The sequence below is a fragment of the Gopherus evgoodei genome, chromosome 7 (assembly GCF_007399415.2).
Source record: "Gopherus evgoodei ecotype Sinaloan lineage chromosome 7, rGopEvg1_v1.p, whole genome shotgun sequence".
Classification (NCBI taxonomy): Eukaryota; Metazoa; Chordata; order Testudines; family Testudinidae; genus Gopherus; species Gopherus evgoodei.
The window spans coordinates 90,200,595-90,212,710 of record NC_044328.1 but is presented as its reverse complement, the minus strand read 5'-3'; the positions used below and the strand labels follow the sequence as shown (position 1 = coordinate 90,212,710).

General features: G+C 40.4%; 1 protein-coding gene across 1 annotated transcript in view; it reads right to left on the bottom strand.

Moving 5' to 3' along the window:
* The window catches only part of ATP2B2 (ATPase plasma membrane Ca2+ transporting 2), a 438,931-nt gene that overhangs the window by 144,725 nt on the left and 282,090 nt on the right, over positions 1-12,116 (bottom strand). The window contains 2 exon segments of the mRNA XM_030569615.1: positions 306-398; positions 5,151-5,276. Of these exon segments, the coding sequence (XP_030425475.1) occupies positions 306-398; positions 5,151-5,276 (219 nt within the window).

The following is a 12,116-nucleotide window of genomic DNA, read 5'->3' as shown; positions in this document are numbered from 1 at the left end:
AACAGGACATACTTGTAAAGTATACTTAATCACCATTTTTAATTAATGGTAAAAGAAATATCAAAATTCCTACTTGTTCCTCTCCCATTCTTAGTTCAGCATAAAGACAAGATGTAAATTGCTAATGAGACACAATATTGTTGTGGCATCTCTTATAAGCTACTGTACAGTATATGGAGTAGGAGCTGTCACAGGGTTATCACATGCACATACAACATCTGTGCAGTTCATAAGAGGAAGAGGAAAGCTTATATAGTTAGGAGAGAAATCCATCAAATAAAACAAGCTAGGTGTTCTTGACATACCATTGACTAAGCTGGCATTTGCATTATCAGTGGCATTTGCACCTGCTGCACCATCTGTAGCTGAAGGAGGGTGGGAGGAGGGATGGGAAGAATCTACTGAGTAATAATGGATAAAAAAGAATAATAAATAATAATATGAACAAATTTACATGATACAAACAATAACATTTATGGACTAGTGTGACTTTGTTTTCTCCAAAAAAGATTTGTTTTAAATTAAGCAACATAATGTCTAAAAACGAATGTAATTACAAAGATGTTACCAAAGTCAGAAATAAAAAGAACCTCATACATGGAATATTTAAAAAAAGAAGAAATATGAAAGACACATTTAACAAAGTTAACAGAGTTGGTGAGAACTGTCTATACACAGTACTTTGTATTACTATACCTCTGCTCCTTTATGCAGATAAAGTTGACTTTAAATAGACTAAAATATAATTTGGCTTGAATAAATGCATTTATAAAACCTGTCAGTATTTTTCAAAATGTACAATATATTGCTACTAAAACAACTAGTACAGAGGTTCTCAAACTGTGGTCCATGGACCACCAGTGGTCCACGAGCTCCATTTGCGTGGTCCGCAGATAGCTCCCTCTAAGGTGCATGCCTGGGTAGCCGCGCACAGAAAATGAAGAGCCACCCACCTAATTAGTGGAGCTGTGCAGGTGTGGCTCCAACCAATTAGGTGCCTGGACTCTGGAGAAGATGCACATGTAAACTGAGGCGGTGGCCTTGGGGGAATCGAGGGTAGATGGGAGGGGGCAGTAGGGTGAGAAGAGGGGGTGGGAGGAATTAGGGATGTGCAGGGCTGTGGCAGCCAGAGAAAGCGGAGACTTTCCCCAGCTCCAGGGCTGTGGCAGCTGGGGAGAGACAGTCCTCCTTCCCAGCCCCAGCACAGGTGCTGCTGCAGTGGGGGAGAGACCCCCTTCTTTCCCAGCCCCAGCTGCTGTGGTGAGGGAGAGAGGACACATCCATCACATTAGAAAGGTAAGACTGATATTAAAATATGAGTTGTGTGCTTTTATTTGTAGAACAAAAAACATTAATTATTATTAAGGTTTTTTTACATAGGGCTTTTTTCTAAAGCACTTTACAATACTTAGCCAATGGTACAAACAGCATTTGGAAAGATCATTAAGTGGTTCGCTGAGACCCTCAGCAATTTTCAAGTGGTCCATGAAAAAAAAGTTTGAGAACCACTGAACTAGTGCACACTACATATAGGTCCAAAATATATGCTACGATAACCCATTTAATATGCTTCATTGATTTCCAATTGATTACATTTTTCAATAGTACATATAGATATTTTGGGAAATACAAAATACAGCAACTTGCCAAATCTGGTCCCTGCATTTTTCAATTTCATCTATGATAAAAATGAATATAATAGAAAACAAAATCCCAGTTTAGATTTCAGCAATCTTATTTTAGGAGAACGGGTCAGACAAGAGGTTCTTTCAAACAGGAGGAGGAAAAGTTCCCTAAAAGTTTTGTTTATTATTGTGAATGCTCATTTGCACTACAGTTGAGAGAACAATTCATAATGAATAACTCATTCAATGAATTTTGCTTTGCTTTCTGTTGGCTAATTGTTCACAACAGAACACAACTTTCACATTTACTCCTTTTTGAAACAAATGAAATTCTTTAGTGACCGATGCTTGACCCACTATTGATAATTTCATGCAGGTTACTTATTCAACTTTCATGCAGGTTAGTTTGCGGATGGACCTAGGGCAAAATGAACACAATAAAATACAGAATTTGAAATTCACTGTGTAGTACATACATGCAAATTTCAAATTGCATATTTGATTACAATACTCATAATTCATAATTGATTACTTACATTTACCAGCACAGCAATTAAATTGCACATTTAAAAATTCAATATACAAAATTTACTTTTCAGGAATAACTGAGCACCCAAGCCTAAAATTATGATTTGCAACACCAGTAATGCTTGAGCACTCAAATGTTTGCTGAAAATAAGCATGGAAGGATCTCAAATGAAGTCAATTGCAATCAGCTTTTGAATTTGAACAGACTATTCAAGGATAATTTTTCCAACCCTGATTTTTTCAGCCCTGATTTGCACCACAATCTGTCAGATGGCAGCAGATAAAAGCCTCATCCTTCTAACTGATCTGATAGATTTCTTACTCTACCTGGAAGCTGATGTCCATCCTCTTTTTTCATACCTGCATGATGATTTTTACAAAATGTTAATGAAGAATAAAAGCCCACATCTAGAGAAAACTGACATGTAAACACAATTGGTAGGATTTCAGAAGACTGCAGGTTTATATAAAGAGAACACATATTTTGGGGAATAAGGCCCTGAACCATACACGTTGCTCCATGCAGGCAGACTCCTGCACCCACACAATGGTGCTTGCAGGAGAAGAGTCTGAATTTTGAAAGCATTTGGTTGGTGTTGTAGGTGTGTGGTTCCAATTAGAGTTAATGTGTGTTATGTGAAATTCTTGTGAATTGATCTGAAAAGCCCTACTCCTCAGTGTTTCTTTAGAATCACTGCTTGTTCCATTAATCTGCAATGGCAGATTTTTTTTTTCTGAGAAGACTACAAACAATAGAGCTTGGGATATACACCAATATACAGACACCAAGCAAGAAGGTATTCAGAGGAGGTACTCCCTGGTCCAAAGCAGACACTCATTGCAGACAAGCTACGCTAGCTCTAAACAAATATTGAAGTTTTAACATCCCTCTCACTCTGCAGATACAGACTGTCAAAACAGAAACTGTTGTTACTGTTAAAGGCCTGATTTTGCACCCCCTGTTTTCAATGAGAACAAGACTGGGCCCTAAAAAGGTGGTAAAAAACATAATGGCATAAAATAGTCTACCTTGGGAAACTGCAAATGTTTTCTTTTTAATGCTCTTAGCCTTTATTAAAAGTAGTGGTTATTGTGTACCTCTCTTTGAAGGTTATGTGGTACAAAGAATAGGTTTTCTTGTAGAAATGTGCAGTTGAGCGCAATCACTTAAGCCTTCCCAACAGTCCATTCTGCTACTCTTCATAAAAATATTAGAGGGCAGAAGCTAGTAAATAGGGAATTTCAGGCCCCGAAAACCAGCTAAGTCTACTCTTTGTGTCTGCAGCCTCAAACATAATAATATGCAATGCAGGAGGAAGATAAATGATAACTCAAAAGAACATGGGTAGTTCAACTAAAACCATTAGGTGAAGTTATAATTGATTTTTTATTACTGACAAGGTATGAATTTTTAGAAAATCTCACATTTTATGTTTCTTAACCCTTAAACACAACTGAATGCTTGAGGAGGATAATTTAAAATAAAAATCCCTTTTACACGCAGGCCAGAAATGCAGCAACCAGACATGAACAGATTACACTGAAGACTGTGTGTACATAAACCTGGACAAAAAAGACAAACCAATTTTCTGCTTACTATTGAGCCCATAAGCTTAGTAAGTTCTTCTGACTTTATCCTACAATAAGGTCAAGATCTAAAGAGACTTCTTGATTTGACTGCCTAGCACTTGAAGTTAAATCATAACCTTCATTCAACACTTGCTGCCACTTAGACTAGTTTTCTTCCAATATTCCAAACCTGACCTGCCAATCTTAGAAAGTTAAAGGGTGTGGAAGAAGGGAAAGAATTGACAAGGATTTGTAGGGGATCTTAATGCATGTCGTTTGTTAACAAGAGTTAGGCTAGCTGTAACCCTAATGACATGAGACTTGTAGAAGCGAGGATTGTGTGAGGCAAGCAGAAAAGAACTGTGTGAGAAGTTATCACGACCTTGCCCTGATAATCAAATATGTAGGCTGGCGCCCAGAAGCTGAGAAAAATAAGATAGCAGGATGGCCTACGCATAAACAAAATGCAGTTGTTGCTCATCATTGTCTGTAATATTGCTTACTATTGTCTGTAACAAAGGTATAAATGCTTGCTGTAATTGTTTTTGTTTACCTGTTGAGAGACTTGTCTGGGACTGGGGCAACCCTGGGTTCTAGGGCACTCCCTCCCTCAATTACAATTGCTTAAGAAATAATAAAGTATTTGATTTTGCTGCACCCAAACTAAAAGCGAGAACTGAGCTTTTCTCCGACAAAGGTGTCTATGAATAAAGCGTACTTAAGTTAGTCTATAACAAGAGCTACAAAGACAGGCACTCACCATTTATATCACCAAAAAGGTACAGTTTTTCCTCATTTCATTTTTCATACTTAAATAAGGGTGTTGTTTCTATGTCTGACTTCTGAAGACTAATATTAATGTAGAGAGAACGAGGAGTACTTGGGCACCTTAGAGACTAACACATTTATTTGGGCACAAGCTTTCATGGGCTAAAACCCATGGTATCTTCCTACTGTATTTTCCACTGCATGCAGCCGATGAAGTGGGTTTCAGCCCATGAAAGCTTGTGCCTAAATAAATGTGTTAGTCTCTAAGGTGCCACAAGTTCTCCTCGTTCTTTTTGCTGATACAGACTAACACGAATACCACTCTGAAACCTACCACCATGCAAGGACTAATGTAGATGTAAATGGACAAAATTTAGGTGACTATAGATTTATATGCCAAAGTAAAATGTTGTGATTGGAATATCTACCCTTATTTTCCCATTCATTTGATCACACACTACAGTCTGCAACTTAAAATGAAAAAAACTTCCAATCATGACTTACATATTAGCAATATATATATCTCTTGCTGTATTCCCTCATATATGTAATGACAAAAAATATACACGAAGACAGTACTTTAGATACTTTTAGTGCTTTACGAATAAAGGGCCTACAAGAATAATTTGAGAGCACTGAGATGTGCTATGAGGGAGTTACCTTTCTTATCTTTTTTTTCCTCCTCTTCTCCACCAGCCCCTAATAGAGTAAAGATGATGCCTGTCTGAGAATTCACTCCCACCGCAGTTACGAGCATTCGCCCAGAGCCCTCCATGACATGAGTACCTGAAACGACAGGATAAAAGAAATTAAAAAATTTGCTAATACTTCATACAAATACTTCCTGAATGTATTTTTTGAAGACTACCACCAGGGTAGACAGTGGGCCAGATTCTGACCTCAGTTACACTAGTTTAAATCCAGAGTGACTCCAGTCATGTCACATGCCAGTGAAACAAGCCCAACCACTGCATAAAATATTTTCAGATAAATATGATTTTGAAGTTGATCATACACCTTCAAATATAGTGAAAAAAGTTGTGAAGTATTGCACAGCTAATTGTGTTTAACAAATTATGATTCAAGGAAATATAAGAAAATGAACTACTTATTGAGATAATCCCATGTTCCCAACACTGAAGAAGTCATGACTCAGACATATTTTCATGGGATTACTAACAGAAGGATAATGTTTTTCAGGGGACAAAGAGAAGTCTGCACCCATATGAAGATGATTCAGTTTGAAAAGGATTTTTTGCTATGGTAGAACAAATTAAATTGATAACAAGGGAGTTTTTTCCCAAAGGGGATAATCTATTTAGTTAACATTTAACTGATAATGCTAACTATGGAATCAAATCCCTTTTGAAAAAACCTTCTGCGTTTTATTGTCTACAGAGGGCCTGTTTTCAGTCCTTATAGCCAAACACTTGGCCCACGTAGACATATCAAATGAGGGATCTACATTACACAAATCTATCAAGCCTGTCTTCATGGTTCGTCAGTCTGCCCCAGCAGGGTGTACATTAAGCTGGCCCATGCGGATGTGCAGGCATGCACTAAAAATTTCCTAGTGTGCAGCACTGTAGTCTCATTTCAAATCGTACTACTTTAATGCACACTAGGGAATTATTTAATGTATGCCAGCGGGGCCCACAAGGGCCAGTCAGCCAAAGCACCACGCAGACAAGCCCTAAATCAAAGGTTCTAACTTTTTCACAAGGTAAGTCACATCTTGAGAAGCTGTCTCAAGAACTTCCATCCCTCCCTGTGTGGAATTTACACAGACCACTTTCCTTTCCCTTTGTGATTATGTAATATTCCTATAGTGACAACTACAAGAATCGCTTAAGTGGAAAAGTAATTTTGGGAATATATTTAATGCATTTTTTGCTGCATTTGAATTCAATGTACTGGAAATCAAAGAGAGAGAGAGTACCCTGTGACAAACCAGAGGACTAGGCACCAAAAACCATAGTCTGAGAATCTTTACTAGAAATTAACTCAGTATTATACGCAACTAAAACTGTAAGCTTCTTAGGAACATTTCTAGATATACATCAGAGGAGGGGGATGCTAGTCATTCTGAAAAGGAAGAAAATGCACAAATAGGGTAGAACTCTCTGGAAAGAGTTAGAAGTAGCCCACTTCCCTAATTTGGGGAGTGAGGAGAGGAGGAAGGGTCAGTATTTTAAAAACAGAGAATTTGAAACAAAGTTTACGCTAGACAGTTTTATACTGAACACTCCATAAAGGTTTTTTAAGAAAAGAACAAGCTTGTGCAATATTGCACTTTTAAGGCAATTTAATAAAAATAATATGAAAAAATGTTGGTCCGTCAACAAAAGATAAGAGCAAATGTGCAAAGGACAGTGCCAAAACTCTGACAATGCTGTCACTTAATTTAGTGATTAAGCCCTAATCTAAAGTCTTTAATAGTCAGATAATGACTGGGTAAAGGGTTTAAAGACCTGACAAAGCTGATACTGATTTACCCACTATCTGTTCATAACCTAAATAGTGAAAGTTAAAGAGTAGGTTGTTGCCTGTACTTTTTTAGCTTTTCCTTTATGAATGCTGAAATATTTAGAAAACAGATGCGAAAAAGGTTGGAGGGTCACTACTCTAAATGTTTTGTATATCATTGTCAGTTTAGTGTGTAGTGCTATAGCTGTGTTGGTCCCAGAATATTAGAGAGAAAATGTGGGTGAAGTAATAAGGATATTACTTCATTCACATATCTATTACCTCACCCACTAAACTACCCTTATAGTTAGAACATCTTGCCTAATATCTAACCTAAATCTCTCGCTTTGTTACTTCTTGTCCTGCCTTCAGTGATCATGGAGAACAATTGATCACTCTTTATAATTGCACTCAACATACTGTATATTTGTTATCAGGTCCCCCTCCCCTCATTCATCTTTCTCAGGACTAAATATACCCAGGTTTATTAAATTCCTCTTATAGGTCAGGTTTTCTAAACTTTTTATCATTTTTGTTCTCCTCTGGATACTCACCAATTTGTCCACAGCTTTCCTAAAGTGTAGTGCCAAGAATAGACACAGTACTCCAGTAGAGTGGGACAATTACCTCCTATGTCTTACTCCTCTTAATACACCCTAGAATGATATTAGCCTTTTTCACAACTGAATCACATTGTTGATTCACATTCAGTTTGTGATTCACGATAACCTTCAGACCCTTTTCAGAAGTAATACTACCCAACCAGTTTCCCCTCATTTTGTAGCTCTGATTTGATTTTTCATCCATAAGTGAAGCACCTTGCACTTGTCTTTATTGAATTTAATCTTGCAGAAATTGGACCAATTCTCTAATGTGTCAAGGTTGTTTTGAATTCTAATCCTGTCCTCCAAAGTGCTTGCATGTGCTCACCATGGATGTGAAGTTAGCAAACCCGAACCAGGGAGTTAGGGGGAGGAAGGGAGCTACCACTTTGAGTTAACCTCAGAGGAAAGATCTCAAGGATCTGAGGTACTAGACTTGCCAGGAGCTGGGGCACAAGTAGGTGAGAACTGTCTAGTAGACATGCATCAGGGAACTGGCACTGTGCAATGGCAGATTAAAATTTTGGCTGTCCAGCCAGAGGAAGGCTGGAATGCTGCCCAAACTTGTTCAACAGACGAACCTGAAATTAATAAATGTCCCCTTTGGTTTCTGGTTGATAGTCCAACTATCTCCTTCTGCAATATTGTCCACTGCTCCTGTGAAAAATTTGAGCTAGTGGTGATGTCATTGTTCTTGTCCACACTGTGAATGCCCTCTTGGTGTTTGCAAACTTGCAAAGTGACGTAACCTATTGCAACTCTTGCATCTTTTTCACATGTTGGGCATCCATTTGGCTTGCGCGGCTGCATATGCTGTTTTTGCTGGACTCTGAGTTATGCATGCCTTTCTGTCTCAAGTCTCTTTTCTGGTAGCATTCTGGATCCTTTATCATGTCTACAGCATCAAAGAACTGTCCACCCTCTATAAGTTTCATTCTGGACTGGGTGATTTCCTTTGCTTGTAAAATTCTAATTGCTTTTTGAAGGGTTAATTCTTGGTTTTACAGTAGTCTCGTTGAGTTTTTTGTTCCAGATCCCAACTGTGATCTGGTCTCTTATCAGGAACTCAGCCTCACAAAATTGCAAAGATAAGCTCTTCAGATTTAGATCAGTCACAAGCTCTTCTATGGTTTCACCTTCTTTGTGTATTTTCTCTCTAAAATAATGTCTTAGATGTTTCTTTTTTGCATGCAGTGCAGTACACCTCACATTTCTATAATTCAGTTTCAGTTAGCCTCCTCTGCCTGAATGAACTGAAAACTGTTAAACCTAAGTGCTTCCGAACCACCTACTGACAGTACCAAGGCTAACGTCTAACTCGGCCTTTCTGCTGGCATCCATTGCTTGCAGATACAGAGTAAAATACTGTTTAAATCTTCTCCAGTGTGCCCACTGCAGCTTGATGTATTGGGTCCTTGTCCAGCTGGCTGGAAGAACAGGAGTATTGTCTCTTTAAGGGCTCCCCCCAATATAGGCGGTTAGATGGGAGAGGGGCAACGTATACAAGGATAGATCAGGGAAGAGCACGAAGCAGCTGGGCCAAGTCTGGGGGCATGAAGGAAAAGGAGGTCACTGCCTTTCATGCTGATCAGAGGTAGGTATTTATATCCCGTGCAGTTCTGGAGAAGTCCTTTTTCACCTGGATTACAGTGGCAGACATCCAGTGCTGGTAACAGTTTTGGAAGGGATACACTGATTGGATAAAATGGATTGGGAAAAGATTTGAAAGAAATCATCCCCTAAAGGAGCTCAGGAAGTCGGGTTTGGGGCTCTGAGTCTGATACAGAAGGGAGCCAACCCTCCTCTTTCTATAGCCCCCTTTACCTCACACGAGGGGAAGGTGGTGGGATCCCAGCAACGAGATGACTGGGATCAGGTTGAGGATAATTTAGAAATGATTAAGGAATGATGATGACCTGCACTATGCGATTGCTATATAATCCCAGTTATTTAAAGGGAATAAAGTTGAAGCCTAATTACACCACATCTATTGACTCCTGTCTTTCTGCTGGCATGGGCGGACAATTGATATTTGGAACAAAAGTAGGCTGAGATTTTAGAAGTTGATATAGTGGTGTCACAAGTTATTAGGTGACAGTGCTGTGATAACTAGAGATGCTATATTGTCTCCATACCATAATGTGTTGTTTTGCAATCACTACAATTAATTTGTGCCACTAATGTCCCTTTGATTGGTTTGGCAAACACAGCATAGTGGGAAGTTCTGTCAACAGCTTGCTGAGGCTGATTTGAGCATAAATCTCATCAGAACCCTAAGACTGTTCCAGCAGACATAATACCAATTAAAATGCATTGATAGACAGAAATGTTAAAAAAAAATTTCTTAGTGCACTGAAGATTGTTCATATTTGGAAATGCTGTTTGTCTTCAATACAATTTGATTCCCTCCAGAATAGTTTGCTCTTTTAGGTTGCGCTCAGCCACATTCTAATTGGTATTCTAGTCTCTGAAATCCATCCCTTGGTATGTTTGGGGCTGGAACAACAAGGCACTCATTGGTACTTGGTAAATAACACCAGTGGTCAAATGCGTTGAATCTTTACTACCTTTAATGAGACCCTGTCTGAATTGGAGAACCAAGCCAAGTTACCCACAAGCATATTTGAAAATAGTTGACAGCTGCAGAACAGAGCACTCACAGTGAAGTTGGTTCAGAACTATGTTCACTATGGAGGTTAGAAGAGAAAAAGGAAGATAGAAAACTGGATTGAGAGCACATTTTCCACATTTTCTGTCATTCATTCTCTTTGTCCCCTGGACTCCCATACAATCTTGATCTCCCCCCTAAACCTCCAGCATCTCCTTTGGTAGTTGTCTCTCCTCCCCTCTTTTTGTTAACATCCCTCAGGCTCTGTCTAAGGTCCTCCTGCTTTCTACATAACAGGACCGCCCAGAGGATTCAGGGGGCCTGGTCTTCGGCGGTGGGGGCCCCCTGCTGCCGAATTGCCGCCGAAGACCCAGCACTTCAGTGGCGGGTCCCAGGGCGGGAAGGACCCCCCGCCGTGGGTCTTCAGGGCACTTTGGTGGCAGGTCCTGGGGTGGAAGGACCCCTCACCGCCGAATTGCTGCTGAAGACCTGGAGTGGAAGAAGTTCCGGGGGCCCAGGACCCGCGAGAGCTTTCCGGGGCCCCCAGAGCAAATGCAGGACCCCACTCCTGGAGCTCCGAAAAACTCTCATGGGGGCCCCTATGGGGCCCGGGGCAAATTGCCCCACATGTCCCACCCTCTGGGCGGCCCTCCTACACAATCTCTCTGCACATTATCCCTGAGTAACTTCATCTGCTCTCACAAAGTCACATGTCTCTGTCAATGACTCAAATCTCTTTCTCTATCATGACCTTCTCTGTGATTGTCCTATCTTGCCTCTTTGATCTTTTGCCTGGCTGTGCCATCGCTATCCCATCTCAACTTCACAAATACAGTGCGCCTCTGCATTTTGCGTATCATCCCTTCTCCACTGCTGTAGACTCTATCATCCTGCTTCTTCTCATCCAGTCTTGGAATCTCAGTATGATTTCACTTCTGTCTCCTTCTTCCCAAATAGTCAAGCTGCCTCCAAATCTCAGGGGCTCAGTTTTTCCACATCTTAAGTCTTTTTCCTCTTTGTTTCTATGGCTACAGTCTTGTCCCTATCTTGATTTGCCAACATCCTCTAAACAAACGTTGCTTCTCTCAGCCCGCTCAAAGCTATGCAACTACAATCCTCTTCCTGGCCCACCACTGGTACTATGGCATTTCCCTATTTCAGATCTCTCCACTGGATTCCTCTCAACTTCCACATCAGATTCAGACTTCTGATCCTCCCCTTTAAGGAAGCTAGTGAGCTCTCCTCCCTCCTCCACCTGAGGCAACAGGAGAGGGAGCAAAGTTCAGTGGCCTTTTCCCTCTTGGAAAACGTGTTCTCAATCCAGTTTTCCATCTTCCCTTTTTCCCCTCCTCACTTCCACAACGAATACAATTCTGAACCCAGTTCTTTCCCAGAAGAATATAATACTGTATTTATTTGTATCTCAGTGGTGCTTGCAATGTGCTAGGTACTGTTCATGGGGTGAGCTGGGACATAAGTAGAATACCAGGTGAAACAGGCATGGAAGAAGAGAGCCTGGGCCTCTGCTGGAGAGAAGATCTTGTGGATCTCTCTCTGCTTCTGAAACCCAGATGCTGGGAGGCAGAGGGGTCTCCCTTCTGCATTTGCACAGGAATGTGGTCCCTGTCTTCCTCCTGTCCCCTTTGTCCAGAGAATTTTCCCCTCCCAATGGACGAGGCTTCCAGGCAACATTCGGCAATATTCTTCCCTATGACTCTGGGGATGGGGACCCCTATTTTCTATCCAATCTCACTACTAGCCTGGGATCCAATAGTTATTATGTTCACAACAGAGGAGTTGTGGGGAGGGGGTTGCCCTGTCTCCAAGCTCAAGGGGTAAAATTTAAAGAGATAAGCAGACTTCCTCTCCTTCAGTGTCTCTGTGCACTGGTTTAACTTCACTTTATGAAAAGGATAGGGTCCCAGCTAAGGGTGATCTCTTCTCTCACAC